Source organism: Gymnoscopelus microlampas (assembly GCF_963454915.1).
Source record: "Gymnoscopelus microlampas genome assembly, chromosome: 18".
Lineage (NCBI taxonomy): Eukaryota > Metazoa > Chordata > Actinopteri > Myctophiformes > Myctophidae > Gymnoscopelus > Gymnoscopelus microlampas.
In genome coordinates, this window is record NC_139955.1 from 45,717,685 (window position 1) to 45,739,346 (window position 21,662).

General features: G+C 43.8%; 1 protein-coding gene across 1 annotated transcript; it reads right to left on the reverse strand.

The window, feature by feature from the left end:
- Window positions 1–8,386: 8,386 nt before the first annotated feature.
- LOC311034101 (solute carrier family 22 member 4-like) lies at window positions 8,387–21,093 on the reverse strand (the record flags this gene model as incomplete). The annotated part of the gene is made up of 13 exons (XM_084041844.1): window positions 8,387–8,555; window positions 10,978–11,113; window positions 11,814–11,996; window positions 13,470–13,684; window positions 14,869–15,111; window positions 15,281–15,412; window positions 16,660–16,831; window positions 17,853–18,007; window positions 18,112–18,116; window positions 18,735–18,768; window positions 18,891–18,994; window positions 20,079–20,178; window positions 20,831–21,093. The coding sequence occupies 13 exons, from the start codon at window positions 21,091–21,093 to the stop codon at window positions 8,387–8,389; spliced, it is 1,911 nt and encodes a 636-aa protein (XP_083897970.1).
- Window positions 21,094–21,662: the final 569 nt, after the last annotated feature.

Sequence of the window (21,662 nt, forward strand, 5' to 3'; positions counted from 1 at the left end):
TGGTTCCTAGTTGTGTGGGCAATGTATAGTTTTGTTTGGTGGTCTAAGAAATGTGGTGGCAGGCATGTTGATGACATGAGTGTAGACATACTGTGTAGTGTGTAGCAATTTGCGTGTTTTTAGGGGCAAAACTGTAGGAGTATTGGGCAAAAATGTGTTGTGAAGATCGGCCTGAAGGTGGCGCTAGAAGAGGGCCATGTGAGAAATTAGGGGTGGGGTGTCCGCGTTGCCTTGGCGGACGAATAGGTACCGGCCGCGGCTCTCCCGGACGCTCCTAGCCCGAGTTACGGCATTTTATGTGAGCTGCAGTGGCAGGGGGTCCTCCACTGGGGGCGCCACCACTTTTGCATCGGTTCTGGAGCACCAGGAGTGGGTGGTCCCCGGGAATGCCCCGTGAGCAGCCCCGTTGGGGTGGTCATTTGGTAATTTGTCCACATGTGCTCATTTTTTACACTTGGGGGTCCCCGAGGCAGCTGGGGGTCCCTGGAGCTCCGGGGGTCCTTGGAGGGTGTAGTTTGGCAGGTAAGGAGTGTGTGTGCAAAATCTGGCATGGATCGGGGCAACGGGTGCGGAGATATGAGCAGGGCAAAAGTGTGACGGGACGTGTGTGACGGAGGGACGGTGTGACGGGACGTGTGTGACGGAGGGACGGGACGTGTGTGACGGAGGGACGCACGGACACCTGGAGCAGGTTTCTATAGTAAATGCGACCTACGGTCGCAATTATATTTAACATAATTGTAATCCTAGTTCTTCCCCTGCAGATAGCTCTTTACACACACACACACACACACACACACACACACACACACACAGTCACGCACACGCACACGCACCCGCACACGCACACGCACACACACACACACACACACACACACACACACACACACACACACACACACACACACACACAGTGTCTGTGTGTTCATTGTGGTTTCTTCCTCTTTCACTTCTCTCCACCGTTGCCACTGTGTACACCATGTTACTTCTGAGGTACTTCTGTGGTCAAATGAACTTCCATGTCACATGACCTCTGCCCAATGACCCTTCGTTCCTCTCACTGGATCAGATGAACTCTCTCATACGATGCTTCATTCCTCTCCCTGCATCACACTGGAAGGATGATCGGCACCGACTTTTATAAGAGTTCAAGTAGGTTTCAATTAATGAATTCCGTTGGTAGAGAATTTCTTTCACGGTGCTCTGAAAATCATCCTGGAAACGACGATTTTTTTTGTGACTTTTCTGCATTATTATTATCTTGGACATTTGACCAGATATACTGTATGAATGTACAGTGTTACTAGAGGCATGACTTAAATTCACTGACATGTACACCCCGCGCAGAGTTGTAAGTAACTAGGTACATTTACTCAAGTACTGCACTTAAGTACAATTTTGAGGTATGTTTTACTTTACTGGAGTATTTCCAGTTTTCAGTACTTTTACTTCTACTCCACGACATCTCAAAGGCAAATATTGAGCTTTTACTCCACTACAATTATTTGAAAAGTTTAGTTACTTTCTTTTCTTTTTCTTCTTACTTTGTGAATATAAATTATTATATTATAAAACATACATTAACCCCTTTAACTAGAGGCATGACTTAAATTCTCTGAAATGTACACCACCGAGTGACTAATCTCTCCTCTGACGTTATGTAAGAATAAACACGTGCGGCAGCATTTTGTATCAGCTGCAGGCGAGAGAGAGGAAGGCTTGACCAATGACTAATGACGGCATAGAGTGATCGAGGCGAGTTGTAATAAAAGCATGTATCACCCTTTAAAAGTTACTAAAAGATAAAAAGGACTTGACCTTATAGATTAAAGCCGCAATTGGGAGAAGGCAGATTTTTATAAACAGCATTTATCCGCTTTTCCAATTTAAAATCATAGGAAGGTGATAGAGTGGGTCTGGGGATCTTAGTACAATGTGTATGTTCAATTTAAATCCAACATAGAACAAAACTTTTTTTGTGATTTTCATCCTCCCCAGACCAGAGTCGTGCAGTAGGTAGGTATAGGTTCGTAAGTCCGCTCACCGCTAAATGTTCGAAAAAGTACGAACATTTTCTTACTGACTGGATCATTTCTCATTTATTTAACATAATTGTCAAAAACAGGAGTTTTATACAGTTCTTCACACTATTTCAGTTTACAGCATCTTTTTTTAAATATATTTTTTATGTCATTGTTATAGCTTTTATATTTCAGTGTCAGGTGAGATCACACAGGAAGAGAATGACATGGGACAAGTCTGTCCAAAAATAATGGTAATATTTCTTTAAACGGAAGACATGTGGAATATACTGTAGACTGATAATCAGTGGTGCAGTGGTGATTTTATTTGTGGTGGTACGCTATTTTAATGACGACATGCGCACGTCGCTCAGACCTACACTACAGGATTTAACAGGTCACTCAATGGAGCATTGATACGCATTCAGGGTCATTCCTATATGTTAATTCAGGCTGTTGACACCCGGCATTCGGCAGCTTTGGTAGGTTTAGTTTAGAGGTGTGAACTTAAGGGTTGTTCTTGATCGATGCATGTGCGTGTGTGTGCTCCTGCTCAAAGGTCTGTCCGTACGCCGCGGTACAGCGTGCAATGAGCACTGCTGATAATCTATGTAGATTTGAAGATCAAATAAAAGGTTCCATGTGTACTGTAACTGTTTCACTGTTGTATCCTCTTTAGATCATCAATGCTGAACAGTGTTGTCACCAACCAGTGTCCACAGCAGAATTACTCCACCAAAAGTACCTGACAGTTGACCCTGAAGACAGCCATGATGCTACAGACAGGAAGCTGCCATTGTTTCTCCTTCTTCTGTCTGTTGTTCACGCTTTATCTTAGTCCTATACTGGCTTACTTCCTGAAAAACTGCAATATTGTTTACTCTGACAATGTCACTGCTGGTGTTTCAGTGGAATGTAAAAATAGTCACCTCCTTAGCGTACCAGACGACATTCCCAGAGAGGTTGTATCATTAACACTTGAAGCTAATGACATCCAAAAGGTCAACGGGACAGATTTTCACAATCTGCTTAATCTCACAGATTTGAACCTCAGTTATAATCCAATAACTCATGTAGATGACGGGGCTTTTGTCCATTTGGTGCATCTTAAAGTGCTCAATATGAACTGCAACAAACTAACAACAATGACAGACAATATGTTTCAGGGACTGTCTAACCTCTTGATACTGAGCTTGGATGGAAACAATATCACATCCATCAACCCTGCTGCCTTCCAGTCACTCACCAGTTTACAGGAACTAAGTCTGACGTCCAACCAGATACATCAATTGACAGATATCATCACCGTCTTACAACTACCACGCTTACAGAGGCTGAACATCTCAATTCACGAATTAGAGTCTTTTCAGTCAAAAGATCTGCCATTAAACGTGTCCTCTGAGCTCAGGATGTTGAGAGTTGATTCAAGATCGATAAAGAAGTTTAGCATCACAACAGCTGTGTTTCCACACCTTGAGGAAATCGACTTGTTACAATGTTGTAATGATTCTGGATGGGAGTGGGACATACCAGACAAGTATTTCCTCAGGAACATAACTACGGTGTATTTGGGGGGTCATTACTTGTCTAATAACTCCATCAGAAATTCTCTAGAGAGCCTTGATTCACTAGAGTGTCTACAGTTGTCTGCGCTGAACAAGTGGATACTAGACAGAGGTCTCTTAAATATTGCCTGCAAAATACCCACACTGAGGGCACTCACCCTACAGGATAACCACATAGCCAACATAAGAGAAAAACTGTCAAATTGTAGTCAACTAACCTACCTTGACCTACTAGGTAATGACCTGACTGAACTGTCTAAGGATTCAATACAACAAATGAATCAGCTGAGTCACCTGGACCTCGCCTGCAACCAACTTTCCAAAGTGCCAGACGTTGTTAATTATCTCCCCATGCTTCAAAACCTAAGCCTGCATCACAATGGTATTCATAATTTAAGCTGCTCAGACTTCTTAAATTCAACAAGACTCACACAACTTAATCTAGATGCCAACCTTATCGTTGAACTCAAACCGTGTGTTTTTCAACACCTCAATGAGTTAAAGGTTCTAACTATGAGTGGCAATCGCATATGGATGTTTGGCGATGCATTCAAGATTGGTCTACAGAAACTAGAATTCTTGGATTTCCGTCTGAATCAAATTTCAGTCCTCGGGAAGGGTGATTTTACCAATCTGATATCGCTCAAACACTTAGAGCTGGAATCAGATGCACTGTACGAGTGGGACAGCTCTGCTGTAGAAGGACTGGATGAACTTGAAACTCTTAGTCTAAGTTTTAATTTTGTTGACACCAGAATTATATTGCTGTATTTACCATCACTGAAGAACCTGAAGAGCCTTAAAATACAATGCAATCAGCAATTATTTACTCCTAACATATCAAACATCACGTTTAAAAACATACCGAACCTAGAAGCTCTCGATCTCTCCAACAATAAACTTAAGTCCCTGGACTTCCTGGAACAAGTCAACCTGACTCGACTCTCTCGGCTGGACCTGAAACAGAACGAGTTGACGGTGATCAATGTCTCGGTGTTCAGTTTTCTCCCTGCTCTCAAATATGTAAATATGGATCAAAACCCTTTCACTTGTGATTGCTCTAACTATTACTTTCAGCAGTGGATGCAGAACAACAACCAAACGCAGGTAGTTGACGCTCACCGCTACACTTGTGGCTTTCCTCTCGATAAAAAGGGAACCAGGTTTCTGGACTTTGACATTCATTCCTGTCTGGTGGACACTAGCTTCATCTGCTTCCTTTCCTCCACTTGTGTGATTGTGCTGACTCTGCTCACATCCTTCGCCTACCACTTCCTGAGGTCACATCTTCTCTATGGCTACTACCTCTTCCTGGCCTTCCTTTATGATGCCAAGGAAAGAAAGAGGGGGTCTCCTCAGCGCTACGATGCCTTCATCTCCTACAACGTTCACGATGAGCTCTGGGTTTGCAGAGAAATGCTTCCAGTGCTGGAGGGAGAGCAGGGCTGGAGACTCTGTCTGCACCACCGAGACTTCCTACCAGGTAGGCTACCTCTTCTCTGTTTCTCGCTTATACTGTATGTATATGTATTTATCTATCTATCTACTGTATCTATCCATCCATCCAAATAGTTTTCAATGTGGTGTGCATAATGTTGGTATGTTTCCAGGTGCACCCATCATAGAGAACATTACAGATGCCATCTATGGCAGCAGAAAGACCATCTGTGTGATCAGCCGTCATTACCTGCAGAGTGAATGGTGCTCTAGAGAGATCCAGATGGCTAGGTGAGGGCGCCATGTGTCACTGCAAAGGCCAGATTTACATTGTGTACACGGAAGGATAATAATGCTGGCAATCTGTACGGAATACTATCTGTCAGGCCATGTCCCTTTTATGCCCACATATGGAGATCCCTGATGTCATCAGTTTATGGCCATATATGGCATGCCCCCCTTTGTACCCATATATGGAGCTAACTGAATAGTTTGCTGATGCCATGACGACACATTTATGTTAGACAACACACTCGCATATGTGGGCGTAGCTGCATTGGGAACTCCTTATATGGTTATGGCTGAGTCATGGTGACATGAGTAGAGGTCCACCCGCCTGCCGGCTGGCCGGCCCGCCTCCGTATCGGCCTTTTTTAATTCTAAAACGTTTATTAATAATAACACGTATAAGGCCACGTATCATATAGTTCATAATTGCTGGTCACTCACTTTCCTCAGGATCATAGGGTACTATAATTACCATAGTTCTAACATATTATTATGCTTTTAGAATGCGTCATAATCATTAATCACCTTTAGAATGCATTACTAGTCACTATCATAGTAAGTCATCATAAGTCATGATCATAGTAGGATGAAGTAAAGTGGAAAAAATAGCATTAAATCCAAGCAAGAAATACAAACAGAATGTTTCTGCCTAGAAGAATGTCATAACTTCATTAAAGGACCCAATAACCACTTATGGAGATTCATAATCACATATTATAATGCATTCTGAGGTCATTGTAATGTATTACAACTATGATAATTCAATACACTCTGATCCTCGCAAAACACAAGTGTCCAGCAATTGTAATTATTATACTACAGATGTGCCATTTCAAAACTTCACATGTCCTGCCATCGCCAAGACAGTACATTTTCAGGGGATTCCCAGGGCAATAAGAGGGAGAAAGAAGGGCATTTAAAATGCTGAATTATGTGGATGATCACTGCTTTTATGATGCAAATTAATTTGAGCAACTGGTCAAGGACCTCTTCAAATCACCTTTCGCCTCACAATGAGTCTGACACACATTCTTTTGTTCTCATGTATATGGATGTCTGTTGAAGGGAAAAACGGGGGTGTGTAGTGACAACTTCTTTTCAGGGGCAAAACAGTGCCTTTTCAGGGCAGAACAGGGAGGAAAAAAATGCATTTTCAGGGCACTTTCAGGGAAAGAACAGTAACGTGTGAAGTTTTGAAGTGGCACATCTGTACTTGACCTCATGAGTCCTCCTCTCCTGTGTGCAGCTACCGTCTGTTTGATGAACAGAAGGACGTATTGATCCTGGTGTTTCTGGAGGACATTCCAGCCCACCAGTTGTCTCCCTACTATCACATGAGGAGGCTGGTGAAGAGACACACCTACCTGAGCTGGTCCCAGGCTGGACAGCACCCTGGACTGTTCTGGCAGAACCTACGCAGAGCTCTGGACACACCTCACACTGACCTGGGTTTGAATGAATAATCCATTTCATGTTGACCCATTTAGACCGGGAAATAATCTGCGTAACCACTTTGTAACCATTAGTTTTATACTTGGCTATTCAAAAATAGCAGATCTGCAAGCTCATATCGCGGCACCGAGTGCCGCGATATGAGCTTGTAGATCTGCTATTTATTTATTTTTAATCGCGAAAATTTGTGAAAATCTTTTAATATTTATTTTTAAAGCGAACATTCTAAACTCAAATCTTTGCTTCTGGGGGGGTCCCTGGAACAACATATTTTGAGATGGGGGTCCGCGGCCAAATCATATCATTTTGGGGGTCCTTGAAGTTTGAAAACGAAAATCTGTTGAGTTACAAATGTTCGGCTTAAAAAACATCTATATATTCAAAGATTTTTTTTGTTTAAATAGCCAAAGAAATCTAAAGTGACACAGATGCGTTCCCGTATTGAATGGGTTAATATGTACATAAGGTACTCGGGTGGTGCAGTGCAGTACCTGAGCTGCTCACCACCACCACGGTGTCTGGGGGTTCGAATCCACCGTGGTGCATCCGGCTTTGTCGAGCGTCTACACAAACGCAATTGGCCCGTGTTCGGGGAGGGAAGCCGGGCGGGGGGAGGGGGAAGGTGATATTTGTCACTGTACGCATTCCTACGGGATTGTGGGCAGAGCCTGTCAGCAGGGAGTGTTGGGCGGGAGGAGTAGGACGGAGGCTCTATACGTCCTCGCGGTGGGGGCTCCTCACTGGCAGGTGAGTGAGTAAAGAATTGGGGAGAAATAGGGCAACAGCGAAAAAACTAATACAGTACATTGACAATGGCTAGTTCTGATGAAAACTGTTTTGGGATCATTCTATTCAGTCCCCCTTAAACATATTACATTCAACAAACTCAGTATAAACTTTGAGCACTTCTTAAGACACACCTCTTTAGTACATTTTTATTTTATAAATGTTGTTTTCAAATCAACCACATAGGTCACCTCTCACTGAGGTTCTAGTCACCCTAACTTCATATTTACATTCATGGCTTTCTTCATCGCTCATTACCATATTAATCATCTTTGATAACATAGTCTACTGATCCTAAAATCTATAATTTGCTCATTGGAAGCATTCATTGTTCTCATCATTTGTTTGTATTTTACTATGTTACTGATCATGTTTGCTCCTTTACTATGACACACATTTTATTATTATTTGTATTTGTTTGGTAATTATTGTCTGAAATAGATTCACATTTTTAGTTTTGAATTGATCACTTTTGATTTGAGTACTGTGATACATGATTTATATTGATTTGATCATTGTTTGATTCATTGATAAAATAATTATTGATTGCATTTGAATTATTGGACTAATTTATTCATTTATAGCCGATATGAAAGCTTGTAGCTCTGCTATTTTCACTATTATTGATATTTTTGGTACTTTGTAATTTGTACTTTTTAACACGTATAGGTATTTTTTAAAACAAGTACTCCAGTACTTTAACTCAAGTACAATTTGTAATAACACAGCTTTCACTTAGTGGAGTAATATTTGACCAGAAGTATCTCTACTTTGACCAAGCCGTTGTCTGGAAGTCCCGCTCTATTGACACTTTGGGCTGTAGTTGTTTTCCTAGCTTTATCCTGGTGAGATGATATGGGTCTGGGTCTGGGAAGGACGTTCTCCTGGAGAGAGGATATGGGTCTGGGTCTGGGAAGCTCCACAGGAGTTGTTCTGTGCCGTTAAGGTAGACTGGACCTTCTGGAGCTCAGCCGGACCACTGTGTCTCTGAAATAGTTTGGACAGCCTGACAGACACAAAAGTTCAGTCAGACAACTCTTGGATTGGATTAGAATATAGCCTGGGCCCTGGGATCCAGACTGCTTCACTACGTTGGGCGTATTTTTTTTCTCTCACTTGCCTGTGGGATGAGACCATACTGTAGACATATAAAGGTAGACGCCTCCTCCGGCTCTGAGGCGTCTGTATCTCGGGCGCGCACCAGCTTCCGCCCTCAGTCGCGTGCGTCACAGAAGGGGACGTTCGGTAGGCCAATCAGAGGCCTACGGAACGCCCCCTTCTGTGACGCACGCGACTAAGGGCGGAAGCAATACAAGGGTATTGCGATACAGGTTGCTCCAATGAACTGCAGAGGCCAATGAGGTATCTATAGGTTTCTATATCTATGGATGAGACTATTCATGGTTAGCAGCAGCATACGCAGCAAGTGAAGGCAGCAGATAGCCTACAGCAGGATCTCAGCAGCAGCGTCGGCACGTCAGCGCAGCAGGACAACGCAACCAGAATGAACAGGTAGGCACAGCAGTACTTATAACCCACCGACCAGGAGAAAAGTGCATGTGACTAGTCACCTGATCGGTTGGCCCAATCCCTTGAGTTGCCTGGCCTGAACTAGCTCCGTAAACTGCGCCTCATAAGCACGAATTAACAACCTGATTACTCATGTTTCTTAGCAGAAATTCTGGGGGAAAAAAAATAAATCATAAAGTTCTACCTTAAATACACCCGATTCAAATATGGAGACTAAAGAATGCTCAGACCATAAAACCCAGTAGCTGGTAAAGAAGGAAAGGAAAAAATTAAAACTGCACTTTCTAAACTGCACTGGTGACTAAAAGTGTCAATTCTACTGAAGTAAATGGGAACGGTAGAGATAAACACTATGTTTGAATCACGTTTCAACTAAATAAAATACAAAAAACTATCACCTTCCCTGATATTTTGCTTAACTCATTAAGACCTGGAACACATCTACTGCATGACACTTTTTGATTTGAGCTAAAAAAGCATTATTTTACACTTTGGCTATTCAAAAATAGCAGATATACAAGCTCGAGTGCCGCGCTACAGGCTTGTAGATCTGCTATTTTTGAAAAATCGTGAAATATATATTTTTTAAAGCGAACATATTTAACTCAAATCTTTGCTTCTGGGACCTCCTGGATCAACACATTTTGAGATGGGGGTCCGTGGCCAAATACATATCATTTTGGGGGTCCTTGACATGAAAAAGATGTAGGTTCCATAAAGTTTCTGATAGGGAAAAGTGAAGTGTCACTGAGGAAGTTCCTTTGTGCACTCAGTTGTGACAACAATGTTATCTGACTGTTCCTTCTTTACTCAGGAGGTAGATTTGCTGTAGATTCAGCTGTAGGGCGCTCCCCTCGAGTTAGTGTCGAAGTGTCCTTGAGCAAGACGCTGAACCCCTAATTGCTCCCGATGAGCAGGTTGGTGCCTTGCATGGTTTCCTCCGCCATCGGTGTATGAATGTGTGTGTGAATGGGTTAATGGCACAATCAATGTAAAGCGCTTCGGATAGAAGCGCTATATAAATGCACCATTTACCATTTTATTTAGTTCCTTCTTTACCAGAGAGAGTGGCAAACCGGAAGGTTCCCCGTTCGATCCCTGTGGGCTCCCCCAGAGTTAGTGTGGAGGTGTCCTTGAGCAAGACACTGAACCCCTAATCGCTCCCGATGAGCAGGCTGGTAGGCCTTGCATGGTTTCCTCCGCTGTCAGTGTGTAAATGTGTGTGTGTGTGTGTGTGTGTGTGTGTGTGTGTGTGTGTGTGTGTGTGTGTGTGTGTGTGTGTGTGTGTGTGTGTGTGTGTGTGTGTGTGTGTGTGTGTGTGTGTGTGTGTGTAAATGTGAGTGTGAATGGATGAATGTAATGCACATTGTAAAGCGCCTTGGATAAAGGCGCTAAATCAGGGGTCTTCAACGTTTTCAGGCCAAGGACCCCCTAGCTGAGAGAGAGATGAGGCAGGGACCCCCTCTATATTGTATAAAATTGTGTTTCAGATAAACTGATGCTGCTCTTTCCCTCTACACACCTATAACTCTTTGCCAAAAATAGCAGATCTACAAGCTCACAACGCCTCGCAGCGCGAGGCGTTGTGAGCTTGTAGATCTGCTATTTTTGGCTAAAGTTCTCCTCAGAAAAGGGATGCTAGGGTTCATGTAAAAGGGATGCTAGTGGTTAATGTAAAAACAAATAATCATATCACACAAAGATTTGGGGGACCCCCTGTAGTAACTCTGAGGACCCCCTCGGGGTCCCGGACCCCCTGTTGAAGACCCCTGCGCTAAATAAATGCACCATTTACCATTTGACTGAAGAGGTGACATGCCGTGGAATCCCCACTCTAGAATGGCACCATATTGACAGCCATTGTACCGTGTATGTGTGCGTGCGGTAAAAAAACCTACCCAACCAGTGGCTTGGTGTGAGAGATGAGGTCTGGCAGCTCCTGGTCTTTGGTTTCGGGCAGCAACAGGCTGAGGAGGCCGGCCAGGACAGAGGCTCCGCCCATCAGGATGTAGGGGAGGAACTTGTTATACGTCCCTATAGAACCAGAGGAAAGGAATTAATGATGTCCATCATCTGTAGTGTTTGTCACAGACTAAACGTGGGCCCACACTACAAGATAATCATTACACAGACTCAACGTGGGCCCACCCTACAAGATAATCATTACACAGACTAAAGATGGTATAGCCTGGGATCCAGCCTGCTTCCCAACATTCGGCGTATTTCTTTTTCTCACTTGGTTTCTCAGTCTGGAAAGGCTCCTATTTGACTGGTTTTGCAGAACTAAACTGGAACTACATTATGTTATGTAGGCAACGTCGTTGCTGATTGGATGTTGTTCAAACGAATCACGAATCACAACGATCACACTGGTGTTTTTGTCCCGCCCCCCGCACCACAGACCAATCAGAAGCCACGGCTCGTTTTCAGCCGTATGGCATGTCCCGCCTCCCTTGGAGATAGGAGCCTTTCCAGACTGAGAAACCAAGTGAGAAAAAAGAAATACGCCGAACGTAGTGAAGCAGTCTGGATCCCAGGCTATAAAGGTGGGCCCACATTACAGTTTTTTTTGGCATACACACACACACACACACGCACGCACGCACGCACGCACGCACGCACGCACGCACGCACGCACGCACGCACACACACACACACACACACACACACACACACGCACGCACGCACACACACACACACACACACACACACACACACACACACCAATGCTCACCGATGTAAGCGATGTATGGTGCCACGCTGCAGCCGATGCGGGAGGCCATGGACAGAGCTCCCAGAGCCATGTTTCTGACCACAGTGGGGAACAGCTCCAGGGAGTAGATGTACAGGAAGCAGAACGCTCCTGTCACCAACATCTTCCCCAACATCACCAGCACCACGGTGACCACAGACACATCTGGAGGAGAAGAAACACATCTAAACATCTTCCCCAACATCACCAGCACCACGGTGACCACAGACACATAGTAGACGCAAAGGTTTTTCCTTGGCCTCTAAAGAGTGTGCATACAAAGTTTTACACAGATCTGTGCAGTTATAGGCAAAAACACAAATCGGCCCGTTATAGCGACACCACAAGGCTGATTTTAAAAATGTGAAGTGGCATTTCTTCTTTGGCCTAGTGGGAATGTGCATGCAACAGAAATTGCATGCTGTGTTCTAGGGCTTTCACGACTAGAGATTTTTACAGGTCGACTAATTTGACCCAGTGGTAGTCGACTAGTCGACTAGTCGAAATTTAAATTAAAAAAAAAAAAAAAAAAAAAAAAAAAATGTTTTTTTTTTTTTTTTTTTTTTTTGGGTGGCACTGTTTTAATACCATCCTACTACTATATTACTATTATTATTATCCTCCTGCCCTTATTTTTATGGCGTTTTAAGGAAGCGCTTCTGGCACAGCAGCACAGCACCACAGCAGCGTCTCCAAGGATCCCCATTGCCCAATAATAGGCTTTTATTGGGCATGCTTTTGACCCCTTTTGATAAAAAATAAAGTCAGGAGGATAATAATAATAGTAAGATGGGCCATTACTATAGCATTAAAAATTAAATAAAAAAAAAAAAAAAAAAAAAAAGATTTTTTTTTTTTTTTTTTTTTTTAACTATTCGACTAGTACCAACAAGGTCGACTAGTGGTTATACTAGTCGACTAGTCGACTAGTCGACTTGTTGGTGAAAGCCCTACTGTGTTCATGATTTGAGGCATTTTGTTCAAAACGGAGCACTCCTGCAAACTTTGGAAGGCAATTTTAGTCAATCAGGATGGAATATGAAAAATCTGAAAGACCCGTTTCGTTTAATGACTATAGAGATACTGTGCACCGTGATTTGCGTGATGTTTGGACAAAATCTGTAGGAGTACTGTCAAGAAATGTGTTTTGTGCAAATCGGCCTCCTGGTGGCGCTATAACAGGGCCATGTGAAAGATTTGGGGCAGAGGTTCTGCTCTGGCAACCAGGGAGTGTGTGTGCACAGTTTCGCTGCGAGCAAGCCAACGGTGCCGGAGATTAGCTGTACACAGACAGACAGAATGACACACGGACGGAGGGACGGACGGACGGACGGACGGACGGACGGACAGGGGTAAAACATACTCTCTCGTGACTTTGAGAGCTGTTTCACCGTACAATGTAAGTCAATGAGGAGAACATTTTTAATTATCAATTTCTAATCAATGGAGCAATTATTTTTGATGTCTTGTCCACCTTTGGAGTTACAGCATGGCGGTAACTACGTGCGAGTTACGTGCGTGCGTGCGTGCGTGCGTGCGTGCGTGCGTGCGTGCGTGCGTGCGTGCGTGCGTGCGTGCGTGCGTGCGTGCGTGCGTGCGTGCGTGCGTGCGTGCGTGCGTGTGTGTGTGTGTGTGTACCATCAGGGATGAGCTTGAGCAGCAGCAGCAGCAGTCCACTGAGCAGCAGACTGAAGGGCAGCGGGGAACGGCGCGGGGCGTGAAGGATCACAAACCACATGACGCCGTAACTGACGAACTCTGTGGCCCCGGAGACCAGACAGTTGATGTAGGGGTCTCCATCCATGTTGGGCGTGTTTAGAGACATCCCATAGTATGTCATGCAGATCACAATCCTACAAGATGGAGGGAGAGAGGGAAGTATAGGTGACAGGGCTGTATTAGTCATTGGGCCGCTGTGGCCCAGGGGGCCCTTGGCTCTCAGGGGCCCTTGGTTCTCAGGGGTCCTTCGGGGGAACTGGGCCGCGCGGCCATCGACAATTTACTAAAATGAAATGTATAGGTTAATCAAATATCAAATGTATGGGCCTGATTCTCGCTGGGTTTGAGGCCCTGACAAGGGCTCCTGGGGCCCTTCCATATATGATGGAATATGATTAAGGATTTCATATACATACACACCATACCTGTAACTTTCACTAGCCCCCCTCCAAATAAACGTTTTTGCCCAAAAAAATAATAATCTATTTCCAAATTCTTTTTTTTCTCCACAAATTTCTTTTAGGGGGGGCCATAAAAAACCGGCAGCCCAAATAAATACATGAATCCATCCCTGAGTAGGGAGGAATGAAGGAAGGAAGGAAAGAATGAAGATAGACATCATTGCTGGCAGGCAGAAACCTGCCATATTTCAACTTTTCATGTTATTATTTTTCATGAAGTGTGTGTGTGTGTGTGTGTGTGTGTGTGTGTGTGTGTGTGTGTGTGTGTGTGTGTGTGTGTGTGTGTGTGTGTGTGTGTGTGTGTGTGTGTGTGTGTGTGTGTGTGTGTGTGGGGGGGGGGGGGGGGGGTGTACCACAGTATGATGTTGATGAGCATCATGTTTCTGATGTTGGTGGTTCTGACCAAGTCCAACCAGGAGTACCGATGCTGGCTATCTGCAGGACCAGGCCCCACCTCCTATACACACACACACACACACACACACACACACACACACACACACACACACACACACACACACACACACACATACGTTTGTGTTACTATACTTGGCTGCGACGCGTTGTGAGCTTGTAGATCTGCTATTTTCAGCATGCAACCAAGTGTAAAATCAGCCATTACGAAGCCATCAAGGCACCGCTAAAAATACATTTTAGCCGACTAAATCAACTGTAGATTCAGTCTATAATATTTTGATATTTAGTCGACTAAAACTAGACAAAAACTATTTCAGATGACTAAAATATGGCTAAAACTAAATGGAATTTTATTCAAAAGACCTTGACTAAAACTAAATCAAAATTTGTTGTCAAAATCAACACTGATTGGAACTCCCTTGAGCTCCCAGTGGTTGAACTTCCATCCGGAGGTGTAGTTGTCTCTGAGGTCGACCTCCTCCCTGATGTTTGCTTCCCAGACCTTAGCCTTCTGCAGCCTGCAGAGGTACTCAGAACACATGGCCAGAATATCGTTTTTCTCTGCCTCCGGCAGGCCGGCTGTGATACCACAGGGGATGATGATCACCTGTAGACAGGCGACGTGGGGCGGCAGCACGAGGCCCGTGTTGTCTCCATGGACCATGGTCAGAACCCTGATGGTCCTGGTTGTGAGGCCCGTCACGAGTTTTGGTGAGCAAATTGCTTCGAACGGGCAGGCGGACGGGTTGACGGGCATTTGTGTGTGTGTGTGTGTGTGTATGTGTGTGTGTGTGTGTGTGTGTGTGTGTGTGTGTGTGTGTGTGTGTGTGTGTGTACCTGGATTAGACTGACTTCTTCCACTTTGAAGATGACCTCGGGTGGGGTGCCATGACTCCATTCTTCTTGGCTGCAGCCCTGAGAATAAGCTCCGCCTCCCTGATGCGGCCCTGAGCCAATAGCCAGCGAGGAGACTCTGGGATGTACCTAGCCATTGGACAGGACACTGTTTGAACATGCTTCAGAGTGGCCAGGGGTTTACATCATAAGCAGACTTTTTACAAGCGTACACATTTTGTACTGTATGTGAGTCCGCAGCCAAATGCATATTAATTTGGTCAAAGAGTAAACAGTCAAACTGAGAAAAACTGTTGTAATGAACACAAATAAATGTTTTATTATCCCTGGACTCGAGTCCAGGGGTGACCTGTGCCTGAGACCTAACCCCACATACTGTGTTGACCGGGGTCCCCAGGGCTCTGTGTTTGGTCATACTCATTTTGTCCATCTACGCCAAATCTGTTGCAACGCAGTCTGACAACGCATCACGGGTGCGGCACGTTGTGAGCTTGTCGTCGGCTATTATTGGCGCTCCGGTGTCTTACTTGGGTCTTGAAAGATGGAGGTACTGTAGGACATGAGCTTAGTTTATATTTATAATTTCTTTAAAGTAACGTTAGCGACACAATTTATTTGAAAACGTAACTAAGTAACCGAGTACAATTAACATGTTATGTTACTGGTTAAAAGTAATCCCAATACAGGTACAGTAGCAGTGTTACTTTTAACAGGGTACCCCCAACACTGTTTGTAAAGTTGTTTGGAAAAGTGCTATAGACTGAACCATCATGACGTCACCAAAACGTTATGTCCGGGTAGATAACACCGGCAGCGTGGCATTGTAGCATTATTATGATTCTTCAACCTTTTCTTATCTGGAAGAACAGGACACTTAAAGGACGACTTCACCCATTTGCAACCTATCTTCATATAATTGGTCCTCACTAATGCGCATGACAAAATGGTTAAAAAAAAATCTACATCAATGGGGAATCCAAGCTAATAGAAACTGCAGGCTTTGTATTCCTGGAAAGTTGCAATCCAATAATAGAAGCCATTGTTCTCGTGTTAATAAAAACAAAATTGAAATTGAAATCTTGTTGGAAAAATAAATCCTGCCTAACGATGATGTCACAGAGATGGTACCATTTCATCATGAGCATTAGTGAGGACCAATTATATGAAGATAGGTTGAAAATGGGTGAAGTCGTCCTTTAATATTATTAGAAATACATTGTTTTGTTATAAATATCCACAAGCTGATAAACTAGACATGGCTTATGTTCTGGACACTTTATGTGTAGAGATCCGTATACATTCTACCCGGAAATATCAGTTAGTTTACAAATATTCAAGCATTGAGTCTATACAAATCAATTGATTGTCATCCTTACCACCACAGAGGTATGTAGAGCAGGCCAGGCAGGGACAGAGCCAGTAGCAGCCATCTCCAGCTCCTGATGTAAAAGGCAAACAGAGGCAGGATGGTGTAGCCCAGAGCGGAGCCGTAAGGCATTCCAATCGCCCCGAATAAGATCCTCGCTTTGCTTGTCAGCAGCTCAAACCCTAGGCAAGACAAGGCACTTTTATACCTCCCTCCAGTGGTAGAAAAAACACTCAAAAGTTTTACTTAATTAAAAGCATCAGTACTGCAATGTAGAAGTACTCTGTTACAAGTAAAAGTCCGGAATAACATTTAAATTGGTATCAAAATGTACTTAAAGTACCAAAAGTAAAAGTACTAAAATGTTTGAAAATAGCCTAGGTGTAAAATAGGGCTAAAGTGGTTAATGCATGTTTTGTAACGTAATCATTTATATCTGCAAAGTAACTACTCCCGGGAGCAGTATGGGTTAGCGCCCCATGCTGTGTCTTCCGTGAGGAAGAAGCCCAACAAACCCGCGGTGAGGCCTTCAGGAGGGCCATTCCAGCGTACCGCAATCGGGGCTAATACCATTAGACGGCCCAATCTAGTGGTATCGACCCAAGGAACCATCACGCCAGAAGGAAATGTTTGGATCGGGGCGGTGCACCTGATCTGGTGCAGCGCTCAGGTCCTGGACCTGGTGAGACGAAGGAGGAGCCCGGCCAGGAGACAACCCACAGAGCCTAGTCCCTCCACGTGCCAGAACCTCCCCGAGTCCCGGCAGAGTACTTCCGGAGAAGCGGACTGCCCTGTCTTGCCCTATAGGACTGACCGTGGGTGCTACTGGAACGTAAGTCGGGGCTTGATCAACCCTGGCTGGGTCACCTGGGCGAGGGTGTATGTTGTATGTTGCGAGACCCGAAACACCCTATGACCCCAGGCTACAACACTGATGATGCGTCCCAGTTGCATCCATGTGATGTTTTTCTTTATCAGTAGTTTTCAAATAATTGTAGTGGAGTAAAAGTACAATATTTGCCTCTGAGATGTAGTGGAGTAGAAGTAAAAGTATAGACAATTGGAAATACTCCAGTAAAGTAAAAGTACCTCAAAATTTTACTTAAGTACAGTACTTGAGTAAATGTACTTAGTTACTTTACACCACTGCTACCCTCCATCATGTCCTACCAAGTCAGTTTATTAAAAAAACATTTTTCATACCCAGTATGAAGCCACAGCAGTACTTGGCGATGCCTCCCATGGCGACGATGAAGTACAGCACACAGAACATCTCCCAGCTGCTGGAGAACGTCTGGAGCACACTGAACACTGTCTGGATCGCCATGGAGACCAAGAAGACGACACGCCTACCATACCTATATATGGACACAAAGAAGATGACACGCCTACCATATGGACACGAAGAAGATGACACGCCTACCATACCTATATATGGACACAAAGAAGATGACACGCTTACCATACCTATATATGGACACAAAGAAGATGACACGCTTACCATACCTATATATGGACATACAGTAGATGACACGCCTACCATACCTATATATGGACACAAAGAAGACGACACGCCTACCATACCTATATATGGACACACAGAAGATGACACTCCTACCATACCTATATATGGACACGAAGAAGTTGACACGCCTACCATATGGACACGAAGAAGATGACACGCCTACCATACCTATATATGGACACGAAGAAGATGACACGCCTACCATACCTATATATGGACACAAAGAAGATGACACGCCTACCATACCTATATGGACACAAAGAAGATGACACACCTACCATACCTATATATGGACACGAAGAAGATGACACGCCTACAACCACGCCTACAATCCTCTGTGGTTGTAAACTACACCTCACAATCCTCTGTGGTTGTAAACTACACCTCACAATCCTCTGTGGTTGTAAACTACACCTCACAATCCTCTGTGGTTGTAAACTACACCTCACAATCCTCTGTGGTTGTGGCTCTTGTGCCGAGTGACTCCCATGTCAGACTTCCATAGGAGGCGGCCATAGACCATGTAGTGTTTTATACAGGGCACATACTCATTTAAAAACCATGAGGTTATCAAAGATGTCCTGTCTACCGTACCTACAGTACACACACAACAACAGACACATCACACATAGGCCATGTACTGTAACTAGAGTATACAGACAGACAGACAGACAGACAGACAGACAGACAGACAGACAGACAGACAGACAGGTTACCGGTCAGAGAAGTATCCAGAGACAAACGATCCACACAGAAGTCCCAGGAAGAAGACGGTCGTGGTGAACGGTGCCTTCCAGCCGTCGTCACACACCAGGGACCACTACACACACAAATACACACTTACATAAACACCAGAGACCACTACACACAAATACACACTTACATAAACACCAGAGACCACTACACACAAATACACACTTACATAAACACCAGAGACCACTACACACACACACACACACACACACACACACACACACACACACACACACACACACACACACACACACACACACACACACACACACACACACACACACACACACACACACACACACACACACACACACACACACTTACATCATGGCTATATTGAAATATCGACATTTTCCACAAAATCTAAGATTTTCCAAAACATGATAGTAAACATCAATATTGAAACTAGCAGATCTACAAGCTTGTAGAAATAGGGCTCTAGTGGTTAATTCATAATGTACTTTTCCGCATCCTAGAGTGAAAGTCACAAGTATCCAAAAATAAAAATACTCAAGTTATGTACAGATACTCAAAACATTTACTTAAAGGGTGAGGATGCATTATAAATGTGATTATAATGCATTATAGAACCGACCTTTAAGTAAAGTGATACCTGCTACTACTGCTAGTCATAGTGGGCTGTTCCGCTGAGCTTATAATGCACTATGACCAGCACTTATATTAATGAACCTTATTATAAGTCGCTATGAATGATTATAAACATAACTTATAACGACTATTAACCTAATGCATTGTAATGCATTTGAAATGTGCTTATAGTGCATTATAGACCCGACCTTAAATATACAGTTACAGTCAAATAGTTTTATATTGTTGTTCCCCATCACAAACAACTACTTTATATCTGCTAACATAACAAAGGTGGTTTTGGGTTTCCTGACCCTTTAAGTCAGTGGTTCTTAAAGTAGGGTCAGCGCATCACTCTGTGCCGCACTGCGAGCTTGTATATCTGCTATTTTTGAAAATCTTAACATAAATCCTCATTTCTGGGGGTCCCTGGCACAAAAGATTTTCAGATGGGTCCGCAGGAAAATAAAGACCAATTTGGGGGTCCTTAACTTGAACCACTGCTTTAAGTACAGTACTCAGCTCAGTAAGTTAGTATCCACCACTGCTGCTTGACCTCTGACCTCAGTGACGATGGTGGAGGAGTATCTCTCTGTTCCAAACACCCAGCCGTCAACACAGCCCTCTGTCTGGTTGCTATAGAAACCACCTGCTTGTTTGTACCTGGAACGTAAACACAATGGTTGCTATAGAAACCACCTGCTTGTTTGTACCTGGAATGTAAACACAATGGTTGCTGTATCCGCGGCCGCCATATTCGGGAAGGCACGCTGCCACTCAAAATGACTACTGGCCAATCACAGCACGTCTTTTCCGGGACTTGTCAAAATCTGGTTGTATAAAAATATCCCGTTAACTAGATTCGGCCAAGTCCCGGAAAAGACGCGTTGTTATTGGCCAGCAGTCACTTTGATAGGCAGTTTGCCTTCCCAAAAGATTTTTTGAGATTTTAGTGTTGGCTATTAAAAGAATTGCAGATATACAAGCTCACAGCGCGTCACTTCGTGCCGCGAGCTTGTACATCTGCTATTTTTGAACATTTTTGAAAAATCTTTTTTTTTTTTTTTAAAGTGTTAAAATAATTTGGAATATTTTTTGTTTTTTTTACACAAATCTTCTCTTCTGGGGGCCCCTGGCACAAAACATTTTCAGATGCCGGTCCCCTGCCAAATATCTTTGGGGGTCCTTGGCACGAAAGCGCTTGACAGCTACTGATTTAGAAGGCATTATTTTGTAGTATCGGCCTCATCAGGTCTTAATGGGTTTTACAGGCTGTAAGGTTAACCTCCATACATTAAAACGTATGACTTTTTACCTGGAGCAGCGGCTGAGGATGAGCTCCCCTTTCACCTCCTCCAGGGGGATGGAGTGGTTGAGGTCCAGGCTGAAGGAGGAAGCATTGGAGGAGGAGGAGTCCAGGGCAGGGAGGCGACAGCGGTGAGGAGGGATGTCACCCAGGAACACCATGGCTATCCCTATGTAGCCATTACTGATGACACACAGGCTGAGCAGGATGGACACCGTCTTCTCAAACGCCCCCCAGTGGCCCAGGAAGGACACAGCATCCTCATAGTCCATCATGTATTTATTTATTCAGGGAAGGCCAATTGAGATCGAACTCTCTTGTCCAACGACGTCCTGAATGCAGCAAATATATATAACACTATATTAATTAAACAGATACAAATTACAAAAGATAACAAACATTTGAGATTTCATAAAGGTACGAGTTTACACAAAGGTTGCATATCATTTATATTGTTTACATACATATAGAATTTGGATTGTAATCATGCTTTTAAGTACTGTAGTTAGTGTTTTTATAGTGACCTGGGTATCTATGTATGTATTGTGACTGTATATTGTCTTTTAACCACTGCACAAACGAAGTTCCGAAAGGAACATAAAGTAGTTTGAAGTTGAAGTTGAAGTACAGACAGATTTCATCATTTAAAGCTGCACTATGTAACTTTCCCGGGGTCTTCTGACTCCTGCAGCAATGCAGGAGACCCACAGAGCTATTAGAGCCTGCCTGCTTGCTCAGGGGAGAAATTGAATTTTGACCTTTTTTTCGTTGTCTAACCAGAAAAGAAAGGATCGTTTCAATTAAAGGCCGTGACCAACCGAGATTCAAATTCATAAGCAGT